The 20,397-nt window shown below is 40.8% G+C and overlaps 1 protein-coding gene across 1 annotated transcript in view; it reads left to right on the forward strand.

The window, feature by feature from the left end:
* INPP5F (inositol polyphosphate-5-phosphatase F) overlaps positions 1 to 20,397 on the forward strand; it is a 129,583-nt gene that overhangs the window by 91,481 nt on the left and 17,705 nt on the right. The window contains exons 4-14 of the mRNA XM_006831408.1: positions 509 to 637; positions 858 to 1,025; positions 1,149 to 1,205; positions 4,293 to 4,491; positions 5,280 to 5,459; positions 6,367 to 6,434; positions 10,709 to 10,833; positions 11,964 to 12,041; positions 12,942 to 13,062; positions 14,197 to 14,325; positions 19,940 to 20,057. Coding sequence (XP_006831471.1) covers positions 509 to 637; positions 858 to 1,025; positions 1,149 to 1,205; positions 4,293 to 4,491; positions 5,280 to 5,459; positions 6,367 to 6,434; positions 10,709 to 10,833; positions 11,964 to 12,041; positions 12,942 to 13,062; positions 14,197 to 14,325; positions 19,940 to 20,057 — 1,372 coding nt within the window. The remainder of the gene's footprint in view (positions 1 to 508; positions 638 to 857; positions 1,026 to 1,148; positions 1,206 to 4,292; positions 4,492 to 5,279; positions 5,460 to 6,366; positions 6,435 to 10,708; positions 10,834 to 11,963; positions 12,042 to 12,941; positions 13,063 to 14,196; positions 14,326 to 19,939; positions 20,058 to 20,397) is intronic.

Consider the following 20,397-nt stretch of genomic DNA (forward strand, 5'->3'; position numbering starts at 1 on the left):
CCGTAGAGTGGCTGGTGGATTTGAACGGTGTCCTTTTGGTTAACAGTGCTACCAGGGCTTCTGAAACATTGAGAACATGTCCAAATATTTGTCCCCACTTCCAAATTTTATTAAACAGAGATGGTCTTTTTATTTTTACATTTATGATCAAAGTTTGAATTTTGTTCTTTTTAAAAGATTTCCCCCATCCTATTCATCATTTGGTAATAATTATTCTGTAAGTAAGATATCAGTAATAATAATCAGCATTTAATGACAAGTGCCCTCGACTCCATTCTGACTCATAGTGATGCTGTATAACTATTTCATTTGGTCTCTCGTTTCTTCGTTGTAGAGAGTCCATGTATGTCTGCCTAGTTCTCCATCTTGTCAGAAGTCTTGTGTCTCCCGCAACAGTGGAAGCTTACAATGCAGGAGCAGTAGTGTTCACGACTGCACTCAGACTTGAACATTCAATAAGCAAGTATCAATGCTAATGAATCATCTCTCTCTCTTTCTCATTATCCAGCTCTGTAAGAAGCATCATTTTGGAATTAACAAACCAGAGAAGATTATTCCATCTCCTGATGACTCCAAGTTTCTACTGAAGACCTTTACTCATATTAAGTCGAATGTGGCTGCGCCTAATAAAAAGAAAGTAAGCTTGATTGGCATGCCTTTGAATGCAGTTTTTATTATTTTTAAATCCAGGGGGAAATCTTCCTGCCAGTTTACTTTCAAAATGCTTTGTCATGTTAAAAAATTGTCTCTGCAGGTCCTTGGGATTATTGTCAACATTCTTAGGAAGAAGCTGTGTGTTAGCCACAGAACACTTCACATTGAATTCCTGTAATAAGAGCAGACGTCATTTCTTGCAGGTTAAGGAAAGTAAAGAAAAAGAGAAGTTGGAGAGGAGATTACTTGAGGAACTGCTGAAGATGTTCATGGACTCTGAATCTTTTTACTACAGCTTGACCTATGACCTGACCAACTCAGTGCAGAGACAGAGCACAGGGGAGAATGCTGGCCAACCCCTGTGGCAGAAGGTACTGCTAGTGCCCAAGGCCGTGTTTGCCCTCTCCTCCACACAGTGTCTAGACAGATGTAGCTCTGATCTAAAAACGGCAATAACTTTTGTTTCTGAAATGCATATTCTCTTCTTTTTCCAGGTTGATGACAGATTTTTTTGGAATAAATACATGATACAAGATCTCACCGAGATTGGTGTGAGTACTTGTTTCTAAAATACCCTAAGTGACGGTTGGTCAGCGTGCGTTTTAACTTGCGTTAAAATGAAAATCCCACTAGAATGTTTTCCCCTTCAGGAAGCCATTATTTTAAAGTAGTTCCCACTACCTAACCAGCAGCCTAGTGTAGCCTTTTAGCAGGTTCCCATCGGCCACTAGGAACTCTAAGCTGTGAGCCTGCCAGCCACAGAATTCCAGTGGGGATATTTTGTTTGTACCCACTGAAAGTAGAAATCTCTATTTTACATTAAATACCAGTCATTAAACTGCCCTTGGACCTTCGTTTCTGATCTTTAAAACTGGGCAGTTGGAGTAGACAGGTCTCTAAGGCCGTCCCAGAACTGCCAATTCAGGGGAGACAGGGTGTGAGACAAGATTGTCATGTGAGATTCCTTCTGGTTTAGTGATTATGGTCTCCCTTTACCCTGCCCAAGGAAGATTGGTTCATTTATTCAGTCAGTCATCTAGTACTTAAAAGTCTCCTCCAGGACTGTTAACCATTCTGTTCAATAAACAAAGCAGATTAATAGCAAAATAGGGTCAGACATTAGTATTTTTTTTAACTTTACAGAAATCACACCTTTTGACTTCTTTCTGTTTCTCCCTACAATCCCCAGCATCTATACTATCTAGTGGTGTCTACCTGACATACCAAGAATGAAGCATGATGTTATTCTCACCTTTGTGTCTGATGCTGTTTAAACTATGACCACCAAAACCCAGTGGTTAAAAAAAAAAATGACATTTGTCTGGTTCACTGGCATCTGCAATAGCAAACTTTTAATATATTTGGCAGAGGTTTTCATTAGACGTGTTTGATATTACTATTTAAAACCAATAAGGGTGGTATTCGGTCCTCTTTTCTTGTTACGTTTTTTGTCTGTTGCTAGAACAAACCCACAGATAACGGGCATGGTAATAAGAAACAGTGGCTGCAGGCGGTCCCTCCGCTCACTCACCGTTTTCCGTTCTAACCACCTTCCTATCTGTAGGCTCCAGTAAAGCATGAGGTAGGACCCTGGAGTGTATGGTGCTGGAAGGGGAGCTAGGTTTGCGGTTGATGCCGTGATTAAGTCGAGACACAGCTATGGGCATGTCGTTGCTGAGTGCCATCAAGTTGGTTTCCACTCATAGTGACTCTACGTACAACAGAACGAAACACTGTTCGTAGTTTTTAATCGATGATATTAGAGCAGTGGTTAAAGCACTGCACTGCAAACCAGAAGTTTAGTGATTTGAACTCCTCAGCCATTACATGCGAGAAAGATATGGCGGTCTGTTTCTGTAAAGATTAGAGTAGGAAGCCTCACCTATGAGGCAGTTTTACTAAGACATATAGTGTTATCGATGGCCTCCTGGTGTGGTGTTGTAGGATCACCACGAGGTGAGACTGAGAACCACAAGGTGGACAGTTCAAACCCACCAGCCACTCCTTGGAAACCCTCTACAGGATTGCTGTGAGTCGGAATGCACTCAACAGCACAGAAGAGCATCGTGTTGTTGGACTCCTGGTGTGTTTGAGCTGTAAGGTGAGGCTTTGTGCTCCTGTAAAGATTTACAGCAGGAGACCTCTACAGGGTTGCTGTGAGTTGGAACCAACTCGATGGCACTTCACAACAGTAGTGTTGTAATGAGCCAGAATAAACTCAACAGCAGTGGGCTCGGTGGTTGTTTTGATTACACTGGATTACTTTTGTGAGGAAGACAGCACACCCCTGCTTCATTTCCTACTTAGATTTTGGCTTCAGTGAAAGTTTTATTCGTAACTGGAAAGTAGAGTTTTGAGAGGATTGCAAGTAACGTCACTAAATAAAACATGTATAAATTGTTGGATCACAGACTTCAGTTGCTGCGCAAGCTTTCGTCCACCCACAGTAAAATGTTAGGAGACAAAAAGCAGAAAAGCATCGTGTGCTTCAGAACAAAGCGATCAGAATCCGTGTCATTTTGTAGCATGAAAGGCTTAATACCAGGGACTTCAAAAATTTTGGAAAAATTCGGTCATTTTTTTAATTCCTTTTTTTTCATGAACTTTGAATAATTGTCATAGAATTGGGAGTTGAATGTTGAATTTTAAGCTTTATTTTTCTCTATCAATAACTATTACAGCAGGTCCATTTGTTAAATAAGCATTGGGCTATTAACCACAAGCTCAGCAGTTAAAACCCACCAGCCACTCAATGGGAGGAGAAGGCTGTCTGGCTCCCATAAAGATGAACAGTCTTGGAAACCCTGTACTGGGTCGCTGTGAGTCGGAATTGGTTCAATGGCAAGGATTGGTTTTGTTCTTTGGTTATATAGTTATAGTATGAAGTCCTGGTGTGGCACTGTAGGACAAGCGCAGGACCACAAGATCTGTGACTGAGACTCACCAGCTGCTCCTCAGAAGCCCTAACAACACCAATTTGTATTATAATGTAATTGTTACGTGCAGGCCAGTCAGTTCCAACCCAGAGCGACTCGTCTAGAGTTTCTGAGGCTATAAATTTTTACAGGAGCAGAAAGCCTCATCTTTCTCCTGTGGAGCGGCTGGTGGGCCAGAACTGCCGACCTATGGTTTGCAGTCCAGTGCTTTATCATGCAGAGCCATCACACTCCCCCATTTATAATAGAATACTCTAAATACTGTATGACATGGGCTGTACCACCCTACGCACATTGTTATTCATGTAACCTTTACAACAGCCCTGTAAGGTAGTAGTCATGCCTCCTTTCCCAGGGGAGGTAGTTGCGGAAAGTCCAGTTAGATGATGCACCTCAGTGAGCTACACCAGGCCGTCTGTCTCCTAGACTGTGTTCCCGTTCAGTCAGCTCTTCAAGAGGCTCTGCTATAAAGAAAGAAAAGCCTTTCCACCTCCCTCCTTCTCCTCTCTTCCCCCTTCTTCACTTCTCTCTTCCCTCTTTCCTTCCTTCTATAGTATTCTCCTTTAAACAGAAAGTATAGTTAAAGAATGGGAGGTTTCTGCCTGCCACCAGCTGATAAGTACGTGCCAGCTACTGTTTGGGCTTAGGATGGCAGCAGTCCTATACAGATGGGAGACAACATAATGTCCGTATTGTTTTCAGATACCAGATGTGGACTTTTGGATCATCCCCATTATCCAAGGTTTTGTGCAGATTGAAGAACTTGTGGTAAATTATAATGAAACATCTGATGAAGAGAAAAGCAGCCCAGAGACCCCCCCACAGGAGTCTACCTGTGTAGATGACATTCACCCACGATTTCTAGTGGCTGTCATTTCACGCAGAAGTAGGCACAGAGCAGGTGAGCTGCAGGTGCTCAGATACACAGTTTTCAGATGTGTTGAAATGGGTTTGAAGGCACAGTGCTAAGTGATTGTAAACACTGTGTTGTAACTGGAGATTGATTTTTGGAGAGGCGTGAATTGGAGGAAATTAGCAAAAGGAGAACGAAAAAGAAGTCTACGTGCATACAGAGGAGAAAGGTGATTGGGATGTGCTTCTAAAATACTAATGTTCCAGGTGACAGCTTGTGTCCTTCTTGAGCTTCTGTTTCAGTTCTTAAGAACTGTCTTAGCTTCCAACTTTTAAAAAACAGCAGTTAGGATTTTGGGCAAGTTGATGCTGTTTTGCCTGAAAGTTGCACATTGGCAAGCCTGGAATATATGCATCAATTCCTCATTTACTGTCTATTTATCTGACATTTCACATTTACAATAGTGATAACTCGACTGTCAAATTCTTTATGCATTAACATGCGCCTGGCAGGAACAAATGCCGAGGTGCTAGGTGAGCGTAACCATGGCTAGGTTGGCTAAGGTTATGTGCCACTTTGGCGAGGCCATGATTCTCAGTGCTTTGGCAGGTATGGAATGATGTCATTTGGCAATTACATAATGAAGTAATTGTGATCTAATGCCATCATCCTCCATTTTCACACAAGTTCAGTTCTCACATCATGACCTGGTCTTTGGAACCTAACCATGTTGATAAATGAGCAGTATGTAGATTTTTTGATTAGGAGCATAAACTAGTCAGACTTTTTTTTTTTCATTTTTTATGTTGCAGTTTTCTATCTTAATTTTCTTTCAGGAATGCGCTATAAACGGAGAGGAGTAGATAAAAATGGAAATGTTGCAAATTACGTGGAGACCGAGCAGTTAATTCATGTTCATAATCACACCCTGTCATTTATTCAGAGCCGAGGCTCTGTGCCTGTGTTTTGGAGCCAGGTTGGCTATCGGTATAATCCAAGACCTCGGCTAGACAAAAGTAAGCTTCTCAATGATTTGCTCTTCAAATGATGATTTCAGAGAGATTGTTCTTTTTAAAACTTAAAAAAAAAAATTAGCTATGTGATAGGTTTGATTTGTTAGACCATTTTATTCAAAACAATAATGTACAGAGTCAAATTCTGTCGGAAGTGATGTGTGAGTTACAAGAGTAGTAAGTTGTTGACGATTTGTCTTTATGTAACAATAAACAAAAATTTTCCCAACAATTCAGCAAAACATAGCTTATTTCACAAATTTTTAATTTCTGTTGCTTTTAAGAATACTGAATGCTTTTATTTTTGGAAGGCGTAAATGTAGACATTATTTGTAGAAGCAAGAAGTAGCTTTGCAAAACGGCATCTACCAAAAAACAGATCAGTGCCTTTACTTAAATGTCTCTCCATGAGTGATTTTTGTGTCTGGTTTCTTAAATTATAAGACTTCATTTCTTCTAGTATTTTAGCTTTATCACTATTAAGTCACTTAAATCAATTAGATTACTGAATGAGGTTGATATTAAAAATTGTTTTAAAAACATTTTTATTTCTGAACTTAGTTTGTATTCTTTGAGAATCCAGTAACTTCAGTTTTTAAAATTCTCTGCTTTAAGAGGAGGTTTTATTCTTTATAAGCCATATGAAAATTTTTCTGAGTAGGTTGGATATATAATTAATGAATCATAATTTCACAGTTTGTACTTTTGAATATGTTTTAATGTAATATAATTTTTTAAAACATCAGCGCTCTTTAACTTAGCACTTCATCTTTAAATACATGTTCTTAACAGTCATAGTTATATTTGAATTATCAGTAATATTATCTGAAAGTAAGGTTAAAGGTGGAATAAAAAGTAGTTTGTGTCTTCCCATGAGAAGGAAAATGGACTCTGTGTCGCTTCTCTGTAGGTGAAAAGGAAACTGTTGCCTGTTTCTGTGCCCATTTCGAAGAACAACTGAAAATTTACAAAAAACAGGTGGGCTTTGCTTTGTGGTAATAAAATAGTCCTTTATGTTTAGAAATGATTATGTAGCTGTTTCTTTAAATTTCTTGAAAATAACAATGTCTGGTTCACAATTAAATAAAGCAGCCATTTATCATGAAGTTAAAAATATGTATAAGCTAAGAATATTGTAAATATTCTTTTAAAACAATCATTGAGTTAGCTACTTTAGACTGTATTTGCATAGTATAAAGAAATTAGACTGCAATCAATTAATAATTACAACTCATGAAGTATATTGAAATGAAAGTCATTTTCAATACCACCTACACTCTCTCTTCCTGGAGATAAAAAATGTTACGTATCTTTCAAGATCTTTTTTCTCTGCCCACCTTTTATATGTATTCATACACTCACAGAAGCCCAAACCAATGGAAAACAATTAGATACAATACAAGTTCAATAAGATGACCAGATTCAGATGCAAGATTAATGTTTAACAATCAGTAACTCTCGGGTCTGAATGTGCAATGCCATAGGGTATTCTATTCTAAAAGCAACAAGAACAAAATACTAACAAATAACCTAAAATATGATAAATAGGAAAAAGATTATACAAGGGGGCTTCAAAAAGTTCATGGGAAAATGGAATTAAAAGAGAGTATTTCCACAAATGTCTTGAAGCCTTATCTTGTATGTGTGTGCGTGTGTGTACAGACCCACTACTATTGGGTCAGTTCTGACTCATAGTGACCCTGAGTAGGGTTTCTGAGAGTGGCCAGGTTTGAACTGCCAACTTGTAGTTAGAAGTCCAGTGCTTAGCCTATGGTACCACACCAGGACTACCAGCTAGTAAGTGGTGGTGCTGGTGGTGGTTAAGTACAATGGACTCGGTTCCGACTCAGAGCAACCCTGTACAGGGTTTCTGAGGCTGTAAATCTTTACAGGAGCAGAAAGCCTCATCTTTCTCCTGCGGAACGGCTGGTAGTATCGAGCTGCTGACCTTGAGGTTAGCAGCCAGACTGGCAATAACTACACTATGAGTAACTGAAGATCAGAAAAGAAAACCTGAATAAATGAGAGAAAATGCTATATTCCTAGAAGGGAAGAAAGTCAACATGATCCCAGTTACCCTGAACAGGGTAATAGAAAGCAACCATTCAGACTGAGAAAATAGCTCTGTAACGTGTGACTATGGGAGAATGGCCAGTATTGGGGAAAACGAGAACTCCGACACGTTGCTGTGGAGCTGACTCCAGCTCATGAAAACCTGTACGTAACACAGCGCACGTATGAGCCAGTCCACATGGACCATCTGGGCATGATTGTTAGTATGTTTTAGTCCATTTCTGTGAGGTTTTATCTTATTATCTCAAACCTTCTACTTTACCAGCCAGAATGTCTTCTTACGGCTTTTGTTTTTCCTGATCACATGTCCAAAGTCAGCTGGCTGAAATTTCATTGTCCTGGCCAAAGGAGCGTTCTGGTTGTTTCTTCTTAGCCTGACTTGTTCCTTCATTTGCCAACACAGTTCTAATGCATCGGTTCTTCTGTCTTTCCTTTTCATTGGTTAGCTTTCACAACATACATGTGAGGTTATTGAAAAACCATGGCTGGGGTTAAGCACCCCTTAGATAGGAAAGTGATGTCTTTGTTCGTGGGATCATGAGCAGACATAGGCAGTTTATGGGGGGCACAAAAGTGCTCAATTACTAGCCAGAAGGGTCAGTCACCAGGAGTCAAAATCAACTCAGTGGCAATTAATGGCAACAGTGTATTAAAATCAAATATGCTTATATTAACGTTGAATAATTTTTACTTTTGACATCCATCCTTCATACTATCTATAAACCCATTTCCAGTTGGATTATGGATCTCAGTGTGAAAGTTAAAACAATAAAACTGAGGAGGAAAAGAGGAACAAGATCTAAGGTCTTACTGCTGCTGTTGTGTGTCATCACATCGGTTCCGACCCATAGTGACCCTGAATAGGTTTCCAGGACTCCTGGGATGGTGCTGGAGGATCAGCACTGGACTGCTAACTGCAAGACCAGTGGTTCAAACCCACTCGCCATTCCTTGAAAACCCTATACAAGGTCGCTATGAGTCAAAACTGACTTGATGGCACTTAACAACAACATAGGGTTTCTGAGAGACTGTAAATTTTTACAGGACCCAAAACTCTCATCTTTGTCTCAGAGAGTGGCCTGTGAATTCAAACAAAGCCTTTTTTTTTTCTTCTTCTTCTTTTTTTTCAGTCTTAAATAGGATCCTGGAGTTCTGTTGTGGCATTGCAGGTTAATGCACTGGACTGCAGGGTCTGTTTGAACTACAAGGTCGATGGTTCAAGCTCACCAGCTGCTCCTTAGAAACCCTATACAGGGTCACTATGAATCAGAACTGACTCAATGGCACTTAACAACAACAACAATAGAACTTAAAAAGTCCATAATAGAAAACAATGATAAATTTGGCTTTATTAAAGTAAAGAACTTATGTTTATCAAGAGATATCATTTAAAAATGAAAAGGCAATTTACAAAGTGGGAGAAGATATTTTTAGTACATATATATAGTAAAAAACTCATATATTTTGAGTATACGAGGGAGCTTCCAAGAGCTTGTGGAGGAATGGACTTAAGAGAGAATAGAATCTTTCCAAGCATTTTTTGAAGCCCCCTTTATATCTTTAAAAAAAAAAAAAGCCCTCCTGGAAATCCATAAGGAAACAATAGATACCCCAAAAGTAAAGTGGACAAAAGACTTGAGAGGACCACTTCATGAGAAATGATCTGCGAAGGGTTGATAGTGAGCCCATAGATAAGTATTCTTCTTCACTGATATAATCGGGGAAAGGCTCACTGAAGCACTACTCAAAATTCCAGAATAGCTCAAATAAAGGAAAGCGAGATAAGAGTTGGTAAGGAGCTGGAGCAACTGAAACTGGAATATGCTTCTCTTGGGGAGTATAAATTATACAAACATATCTATGAACCCGGATTCCACTACTACATACATACATGCATGTATAGAACCTGGGATTCCACTACTCCATACATGCATGCATGTATAGAACCCGGGATTTCACTACATGCATACATACATACGTACGTACGTACGTACATACGTACATATGGAACAGAAATGCGTAGATTTATCCTAAGGTATACACAAGCGCAGCAACACTGTTCTTAAGTGTCAACTGGAAACTCCCTGATTATTCATCCACAATGAATGTTTGACTAAATAGTGCTGTATTTACACAGTGACTTTACAACAGTGTGAACGAACAATTTACATCTGACAAAGAAGCCAATCATAAGAGTATGGAACTGATTATCATATTTATGTAACACGAAGCAAGCATAACTAATCTCTACGGCCGAATAGTAATTTGCTCTGTTCCATTTGAGTCTTTTTCTAGACTATGTTGTTAAATGCTGTCGAATCGGTTCCGACACATAGCAACCGTGTACAGGGTTTCTGAGGTTTGAACTGCCGACTTTGTGGTTATCCTACAGCACCACGCCAGGAGTCCTTTCTAGACTCTTGTTGTTGTTAGGTGCCATCAAGTGGGTACCGACTCATAGCAACTCTATGCACAACACAACGAAACACTGCCTAACCCTGGACCAACCTCACAATCATTGCTACGTTTGAGCCCATTGATGCTGCCGCTGTGCCAGTCCATCTCATGGGGGGGGGGGGTCTGTCTAGATCAGTACCAAGTTTAATTGCTAAAGATTTCAAGTATGTTTTTCTCTCTCCCAGTATTTCCTCTTCCAGATGAATTTTAGAATTGAATTGACAATAAAATATGACCTAAAAGTTCCTGATTGAATTTTGATTGGGGTTGGTGAGTCTGTAATTTGGGGAGATTTGACATCTTTACAACACCGAATCTACTCTTTTAGCTATATGATCTGTCTCTCCGTTTTAAGGACTCTGCTGTATTTTATTTAGCACACTTGTATAGTACTGGCCTATATATAGGTCTCAGACATTTCTTTTAAAACTATCCTAAATGTTTTCAATATTTTTTATTATAAAAAGTCTTGGTTTTTTATTATGTACTGTAATTGGTCATTGTTAATGAATAGAAAACCTATTAATTCCACTGATGTAAGCAATTCTCATAAGCCTAAATGTAACAAATGAAAATTCAATTTTATTGGGAAAAAATATTGAGTCTTGAATGGATTTCATGGAGTCCTAAAGCATAATTCCAAATAGATCATTTGAGAAATCACATTATGATTCTAACATCTGACTAAACTTTTTTTTTTTCTTTTTTCATTGCTCTGATAGGTTATTATTAACTTGGTAGACCAGGCAGGACGAGAGAAAATTATTGGGGATGCTTATCTGAAGCAGGTGTTACTCTTCAATAACTCACACCTTACTTACGTCTCATTTGACTTCCACGAACACTGGTAAGCGCGGTGGCTTGCCCTAGAGGGTGCCGTAGGGGCCTTCGTGTCTGTCCCCTTCCTGAAAAAGGAGCCTCGGTGGAGCTGTAGGATAAGCACTGGACTGTTAGCCCCAAGATTGGCAGTTGAAACCCATCCTCCTCAGGAGAAAGATGAGGCTTTTTGTTTCTATAAAGATTTTCAGCCTTGGAAACTCTATAAAGGGTAGCTAAGAGTCAGACTCAGCTCTCAGGCAGTGACTATGTTGTTTTGATTTGTTTCCCTGAAAAGAGGAATTCCTTCTGCTCTTCATTTTTAGAAAGAGTTATTAATAGTTTTAATTTTAATTTCCACATAGGTTTTCTTTGGCCACAAACATGAGTGACTTGCCCTCAAAATATCGACACTCTTTCTATTCCAAAGAAATTTGGAGACTTAAGCGTTCCCTTTTTTTCTCCACTAGTTGAAGAACTTTGTGGAGCATTTTCTCTCTGCTTGGCAGAAACCATTGTGTTTCCTTCTATATATGTCACTAGGCTGGCTTGGTGCTGTGCTTTGTCAGTCCCAATTGTTGCTGTTGGTAAGTGCCATTGAGTCGGTTCTGACCCATAGCGACCCAGTATAGGGTTTCTTAGGAGCAGTTGATGAGCTTGAACCACCGACCTTGCAGTTCAGACCAAATATGCAGTCCAGCACATTAACCCACAGCACCACACCAGGACTCAGTAGAGCCACCTTTTTCACTAGACACCAACTTCACTAGAATTTGCTCTGGCAAAAAACCTTCAACTGGTGAATCATTCCCATGTTACCTATAACTTGTGTTCATTCAGAAAGCAAAGTTCTTTTGTCAACAACCTGGCTGTAACTTGGGTTAATTTACCTCTGAATTGGCAAGTTTGGTGGGAAAAGAAGCTTCTCACCCCTGTGCTGATGTGTTTTCTTGAGGTATGCGTTATTTCACAGTGCAGGTTATTATAACCAATTGTTTAATTCCTATGTAATATGTAACAGTGCTCACCTCCTATCCTTTTAGCAACGCTTTGCCTGAATTTTGAGAGGCAACTTTAAATAGTGTATCTTAAGTAAATTTTACAAAGAGTACTTCTGTGATTACAAGAAAATTGTTTTCTTTCTTTTGGCCTGTGTTCTAGCCGAGGAATGAAGTTTGAGAATGTGCAAACACTCACAGATGCCATTCACGACATCATAGTTGACATGAAGTGGTGCTGGTAGGTATCGGTTGGACAGAGTCTTGATCAGTGAAGTCATTGGTGTGTTTCCTAGCAACCACAGCCTGTTCAGAGGATAGCAGCATGCCAAGAGAGTGGTTTCGCCCATTTGGCTTCCCAGTTCCTTTGCTTCTTTTCAAGAGAGTGTTGTTGTTCATCGAGCAGTGTTTGCCTTCCACAGGGGAGGGTGTCAGCTGTTTGGGCTAGGTGGAGTGGAACCCACTCTCACTGTTCTCTCTCAGCTCCTTGGTCCATATGTTCTCTTTCTTGCTATCTCTAAAGTGAGAAATGAGGCTAAAAGATGAGTTGATCTCAGTTTTCAGGCATCTCAAAATTGTCAGAGAAGGAAGAGGTTTCTCAGAAGACAGGAGGGAAATGTATGAAGAAATGGGTATAAATTGACATGAGAGAACATAGATTAGACTTTAGCTGGACAAGGGGGCACTGTCTGAGTCCTCCCCGGGTAGAAAAGTCAGTTAGTCTCTGTTAGATAATGCAGATGCATTTCTACTTGGTGTCAAAGGGAAGGAACAAGAGGGTGTTTTACATGCTTCCTGGTTTTTAAGTGTATAGAAAAGAGTACCCTAGGTTTATCTCAGCTCTGCCTCTTAGAAGTTGTGTGATTTGGGGCAAGTTAAAAACGTTTTCTGCACTCCAGTTCCCAAACTGCACCTCACCCCTCAATGGGAATCATGTATTTTTAAAGATATGATTGTGTAAATTAGTAATCTCTAAGGGACTCATTATAAAAGTATAATACCTGGTGTATAATAATCATATTCTAAACAACTGAAAGCTAATGCTGTTATTGTTACTGATATATTTGAAAATATTGTCGTTTTTTAAAAATGTTTACAAGTATTTGGCATTGTAAAATACCCCTCTACTATTTTTGAAAAGGGTGGATCGAGATGGGGTGATCTGTAAACAGGAAGGGATTTTCCGTGTGAATTGCATGGACTGCCTGGATCGTACCAACGTGGTCCAAGCTGCCATTGCACGAGTGGTCATGGAACAGCAGGTAACGTGGCATCATGGGCAGTGTACATTTCATTTAAAAAAGTGGCTTTTTACGATGTGTCAAAGAATACATATAAATATCCTTCATGAATGAACATTTAGAAAGCTCAGTCTTTCCCAATAAGAAGCGGAATGAGAACCTCAGCCCCAGTAGAATGGTCAGGCGGCATTGTGTGGTCATTTGCCTTTTGTCCTTTAGTTCCAAACCCACCCTTCTGTAATAACGTGCAGTGACCTTGTTGTTATTGTTAGTGGACATCAAGTGGACCCCAACTCACGGTGATCCCATGTGTGCAGATCTGTGACTTTACAGTTGCAGCCTGTCAGACCTTTCTCCTGAAGTACCTTGGCACTGCCCTCTCGGGGTTGTTTCTTCCTTGGCACGTAACACGGCCACCTCAACGTCTCCTTTCAGCCCTCCAACACCTGGGCACAAAAATCTCGGTGGTCAGTTCCCAAGGTGGAAATATCTAGCCTAACTTCTGGTCCCTTCCTGATGGGACCCTGACAGGCAGCTTAATGCAGCCTTTACACAGAAAGAGTTAGCTCCCTGGGTTCAAATCCTGGCTCTACCACATACAAGAAGGTTGATCACATTCAACGAACTTAACCTCTCCATACTTCGTCTTTAAAATGGGAAATAGAAGAACCGTGAGTGCATAGAGCTGCTTTGAGGACAAAGGAGATCATTTATGTAAAAACCCTTAGGGCCCTGGGCCGGACCGGACTTAATGTTGGAGTTCTGGTGTGGTGCTGCAGGATAATGTGCTGGACCACAAGGTCAGTTTGAGCCCCACAAGGTTAGCGGTTCAAACCTACCAGCCACTCCACAGAAATCCTATACAGGGTCGCTATGAGCCAGAACCAGCTCAACAGCACCACTGAAGTTCTGGTATGGTGCTGTAGGATAAGCATTGGACTGCTAACCACCAGCTACTCCATGGGAGAAAGGTGATGCTTTCTGCCCCCATAAAGATTGGCAGCCTTGGAAGCCCTATAGGGCAGACTCGACTGGACGGCAGTGGACTTGGCTGGGGTTTAATTCGTGTGTGCTGACGCTTCCTTCTGCAGCGTGTGTTTCATGCAGCAATTTCTGGGCTCCTCTGCAGTTCATCTTCCCGTGTGTGTGTTTCAGCTGAAAAAACTTGGTGTGATGCCCCCCGAGCAGCCCCTGCCAGTGAAATGCAATCGGATTTACCAGACCATGTGGGCCAACAACGGCGACTCCGTTAGCAGACAGTATGCTGGGACAGCCGCTCTCAAGGTAAACACAAGCAGCCAGTGTCTGTGGTTCCACCTGTGAGACACAGATCAGACTGGTGTTCCAAACCAGTTGTGTTTTTGAGGGTGGTGTGTGGACTATAGGTTCTGCATCCTTGTAGTTGACGCCTTTCTGGAATGTTTGGTTAAGGCAAGGTGACACATGCCCACAGGATAAGCAGTTCAAGCAAGCCATCCAGGAGATCTCAGGGAGACATGAGGCTGCAGGGAGAGCTCATCCATCCTGGCGTTATGGAGACGGTGGTCTCCTCTCCCATCAGGGGTCACGTTGCCAGATGTTCCAGCTGTTCAAAGGAGTCTGGGAAGCTGGAGTTCCATGTGAAACGATTGGTTTTCTAACTGTTCAGACAAAGCATGTCTGAAGGCAGGAGTTGGCCCTCGGCCTGGTAGTTTGCCTTCTTTCTGTGTAAGTCCCATCTGTGTCTCTGCTGACTCTGTGACCCATTACTTAGCCTTGGGGTGCCCGTCTCCTCATCTATAAAATAGGAAGGCTTTCACTGGAATATGTGAGTCCATGCATGAAGGGCTTTAGAACATTCTTCCATGGCACATAGTAAGTGCCCAAGAAAAAGTTTTAATTTTTTGGCTGTGTATTTAATAAAGACTATATAAGGGTTATAGAAAATTTTAACTGTCAAAAAATAGACCCCTGGTACATGAAAATCTTTCTCTGTTAGGCAATAGGAAGTGGTTTGAGCTCATTCAAATCATTGTTGTTAAGTGCTACTGAGTTGGTTCTGACTCACAGCAACCCTGTACAGGGTTCCCAAGGGGCAGCTAGTGGATTTGAACTACCAACCTTGTAGTTAGTAGTCCAGTGCTTATCCTACAGTGCCACACCAGGACTACAACTCAAATTAGATGTTGATTTTTCTTCAAAGTAATAATTGATTTGGAAAGAAGAACCCCCTCAAGGGTTCACAGGTACCAGACTAACTCATCTTTTGGTTAAGGTGTAAGTATCAGAAAGCTCTTTATGACTTAGGGGAAGTGGACTGTCCATGGCGAAGGTGTAAGTTAGAGGGAATACCGTGCCCTGTGAGAGCTGGGACTCGATGAGACTGCACTGGCTTTCTGCGTCTCACCACCATTCTGCTCTTCTCTCAGTGCAAAAGACTGTGAGTTTTCCTTCTCTAACAGGTAGAAACCTTACACAGGTTCCAACATTCACAGGTTTTACCGATTTCTTTATATGCTTTTATCTTTACCTTGTGTGGAACCAGCATCCATCTCTCTCTTCTGTAATAGATTGTTGTTGTTAGTTGGTGGTAAGTCAGCCCCGACCCGTGACAACTCCATGCACCATGGAATGAGATGCTGGAGTCCCATGATCTGCTGCCATCTGTAGACTTTTCCACAGTTGGTTTTTGGAAGTAGATTGCCAGTCCTTTCTTCCTAGTCTGTCTTAGTCTGAAGTTCTGCTGAAACCTGTCCGGCATCCTAGCAACAGAGACAGGTGGTGGCTATAATTTCAATATGTCTTTTTGTTTGTTTCTTTTAAATTATTACTATTGCCTTTTATTATCAACATCTTTCTAAATTCTGTCATTAGTCATCTTTGGAGATTGGAAACATTACATATAAAAGTACAGATATATTTTAACATTGTAGGTAGTACGTCTCCACTCATCTGTCACTCGTCCTTTGTGTTGCTCTGATGCTGGCAGCCATGTCACAGATAGTTTAAGTACCAGCAAAGTCACCCCGAGTGGAGTTTTGAGGGGAATATCCAAATTAAGACAGACATAGGAGGAGAGGTGGACTACTCTGAAAGGCTAGCCACTGAAAACCTTGTGTGTATCAGCAGAACACTGTCTGACACAGTGCTGGAAGATGAGCCCCTCAAGTTGGACCACACTCAAAATCCAACTGGGGAAGAGCTGTCTCCTTAAAGCAGAGTCAACCTTAATGATGTAGCTTTCAGGGCCTTCATTTGCTGATGGGGCACAACTCAAAATGAGGAGAAACAGTTGCAAACATTGATTAATAATAGAATGTGGGCTGTCCAAAATATGAATATAGGAAAATTTCAAGTTGTCAAAAACGAAGTGGAATGCATATTGATAAATATCCTAAACATTTGGGAAAAACGTGCTCAACATTTCTCAATCTGAACTGAAAAATAATTCAAACCTGGACTTAGGTACTGAAAGTTTCTATGGGCAAAATATTGACAGACCCAGGAAACATCAAAAGAAGATGGAAGGAATATACAGAATCACTGTACCGAAAGGAATTGGTGGATTTCAAGAGGTTGTTATTAAATGCCATTGAGTCGGTTCCGACCCATAGCGACCCTGTATAGGGTTTCTGAGGAGCAGCTGGTGAGCTTGAACAGCCAACCTTGCAGTTCAAATGGCTTTGCAGTCTGGCGCATTAACCCACAGCGCCACACCAGGACACCTTTCAAGAGGTAGCACGATAAAGAACTGATGGTACTGAAGAAAGAAGTCCAACTTGCCTGAAGGCATTGTTGAAATCCCAGCCTCCAGGAACTGACAGAATATAAATTGAGATTTGTCAACAAACTGATAGAGTGAAGGTGCTCACTCGTCTATGACAAGACATTTGAAAGAGATCGTATTTATGCTCATTCCAAAGAAAGGTGACCAACGGAATGTGGAAATCATTGAACAGTATCATTAATATCACATGCAAGTAAAATTTTGCAGAAGCTAATTTAAAAACAGTTGCAGTGGTACACTGACAGGGAACTGCCAGGAATTCAAGCCAGAAGGAGATATGGAACGAGGGATTCGTTGCTGACATTAGATGGATCTTGGCTGAAAGCAGAGAATAGCAAACACTTGTTTACTTGCTCTTTATTGTCTATGCAAAAACAGTCAACTGCATGGATCATAACAAACTATGCATAGCATTCAGAACAATTGGAATTCCAGAACATTTAATTGTGCTGAGAGGAATCTGTACGTAGGCCAAGAAGCAGTCATACAAACATAACAAGGGGATGCAGAGTGGTTTAAAGTTGGAAAAGTTGGATCCTTTTATCAGACTCTGCTCAATTTGTACGCTGATCAAATAATCCAAGAAGCTAGATTATATAAAGAACATGGTGTCAGAATTGAAGGAATAAAGGGGTGAGTAGTTAATTGGACATTCCAGGAACAGAGGACCCTAGGATCATCAAGGGACAAATGCATGAATGGGATATTGGACGCTAACCAGAGAAGCAGCAACACCAGAGATGGAGGCAGAGATGAGGACATGGAGAGAGAGAGCAGCTGAGGACTGTAGACTCATGGAAAGAGAAAAGGCTGTGTGCTTGCGACCAGGAGGCAGGCTTGCAGAATGTGCCCTTTGGTTAAATGACTATATATTCCTGAGTGTTTTATGTGTACATCAAAAACGAAAAAACCCAGAGGGAATAGAAGCAAATACTGTTGAATGATGATGCATGGAGGGGATTGTAATCATTGCAATGAAACGAAATACAATAGGATGAGTATAAAACCTACATTCTCCCATGTAAATTATCACTCAATTCACAATAAAAACTTTAAAAAATGTATATATTGAAGGCTGACTCATCAACAACCTGCAGTATGCAGATGATACAGCTTGACTTGCTGGAAATGAAGAGGACTGAAGTACTGACTGATGAAGATCAAAGACTACATACAGCCTTTATTATGGGTTGTACCTCAGTGGAAAGAACATGAAAATCCTCACAACTGTATCAGTAAATAGTATGTTAAACCAGAAAAAAATTGAAGTTGTCAAGGATTTAGTTTTGCTTGGATCCACAATCAGCTCTCACGAAAGCATCAGTCAAGAAATCAAGCAGGTGTATTTCACTAGGTAAATCTGCAAAAGACCTCTTTCAAGTACTAAAGAGCAAAAAGGTCATTTTGAGGACTAAGGTGTGCCTGACCTAGCTATGATGTTTTCCTTCACTTCATATGCTGCAAAAGCTGAACAGTGATTAAGGACTATCAGAGAAGAATCGATGCTTTGATTGTGGTGTTGGCAAAAAATGACTGAACAATGCATGGACCGCGAGAAGAAGGAACAAATCTGTCATGGAAGAGGTACAGCCAGAGTGTTCCTTGGAAACAGTGATGGCCAGACTTCATTCCATGTACTTTGGACATGTCAGGAAGGACCAGTCCCTGGACATCATACTTGGCAAAGTGGAGGGTCAGCAAAGAGGAGGCAGATGGACTGACACAGTGGCAGCAACAGTGGGTTCACACTGAGAAATGTTTCCTTCTGTTGTTCATTGTTACTGGTGTTGATAAGTGCTGTCCAGTCGATTCCAACCCATAGCAACTCTGTATACGGTTTCCAAGGAGCAGCTGGTGAGCTTGAACCACCAACCTTGTAGTTCAAACAACTTTGCAACCTGACGCATTAGCCCACAGCGCCACACCAGGATGGTAGTTGTTGTTGTTATGTGCCATGGATTCAGTTCTGAATCATAGCGACCCTGTACAGGGTTTCTGAGGCTGTAAATCTTTACGGGAGCAGAAAGCCTCATCTTTCTCCCGCTGATCTTAAGGTTTCAAACTGCTGATCTTAAGGTTCGCAGCCTGATTTGTAACCACTACGCTACCAGAGCTCCTTTCTGTTGTTCATAGGGGTCTTTAATTGTCAGAACCGACTTGACAGCATCTAGTAACAGTAATAACATGTAGTACATATTCCTGACAATAAGCTATACAAAACCCTAAAACAGATGGGCATAAGTAATGTTGGGCATAAGTTGACCACATCGTAAGTCAGGGCATTCCCTGTACTGATATTTCCAGGGAATACCCTCACTAATGGTCTATTTTAGGACAAGGTCTAAGATTGCCTTGGATTAAAATCATAGTGTTGAGATGGAGACCCAAGCGATTCTCCCATTTTTACCTTCAGTAAGTGCCTCTCTAGGGACTTGCTCTGACATTCTTGTGGTGAAAAGCAAAGGAAACCAAAGAGTTTACATCTTACTGGGTTCCTTTCTGGGTGAGGATACGATGTGGGAAGGAATGGAAAGTTCTGTGTGATTCTGCTTGTTCTCACTCTCCACACACACACATCTAGATACACAACCACACACACATGCAGTCAGCCCCTTGTCACTGATGCTAAGGAGTTGTCCAGGTTTTCCTGCATCAGAATTTTGTGATTTTTGAAAATGACACCATTTTGTGGCTCAAAAAATCTTTTGTTATTTTGGTGTTTGTTACACAATGTGAACTAGAAATTCTGCAGATTGTCTGTCAAGAATGGCTTTTCCCCAACAGATCATCTTGCAGGGGAGACTTGTATCTATTTCACACACTTGGGTCAGAGTTAAATACTAGTTGTTGTTGTTGTTGTTAGGTGTCATTGAGTCGGTACCGACTCACAGAGACCTGATGAGCAGCAGAACGAAACACTGCCTGATCCTGGGCCAACCTCACTGCATGCTTGTAGATATTTTAATTAAGCTTGTTGCCATGCTTGTAGATATTTTAATTAAGTTCACAATTTGGAAAGTAGAAAAGTTCACGGCACTCTATTGAATTCTAATCGTGAATGGAAAGCCCACAGTTAACTTGGGAGTATTCATGTGTTCGAATAAATTTGTGAAATGACATTTTCTTTGGCAGGGTGACTTTACCAGGACAGGGGAGAGGAAGTTAGCAGGAGTCATGAAAGATGGGGTTAACTCAGCAAATCGTTATTACCTGAACCGATTTAAGGATGCTTACAGGCAAGCCGTCATAGGTAAGACAAAATGCTTTTTCCTTTTGGTAAAATTTGTTGATCTCTTTTGGGGCTAATATTTGATAGAATCCAACTCTGTTAATATAACTCATACATTTTGTAATATACTTGTGCTTCTATGATGAGCATCTTAATAAATCAAATTCAGATGTTCACAAGATTAGAGTTTGGTACGTCTTTTTAGGCTGCAGCAACAAAGAAACCACCTATTTCTGTCCAGATTTGTCAGTCCTGGCATGTGGATTTTTCTGTCCTGGTATGTGGAATAAGGTATTCTAAAACCTCACCAACTGAAAATCCCATATTGCATGTATTTTCACATAATTGAAGACTGTGGGAT

The sequence above is a fragment of the Chrysochloris asiatica genome, unplaced genomic scaffold (genome assembly GCF_000296735.1).
Source record: "Chrysochloris asiatica unplaced genomic scaffold, ChrAsi1.0 scaffold00003, whole genome shotgun sequence".
Classification (NCBI taxonomy): domain Eukaryota; kingdom Metazoa; phylum Chordata; class Mammalia; order Afrosoricida; family Chrysochloridae; genus Chrysochloris; species Chrysochloris asiatica.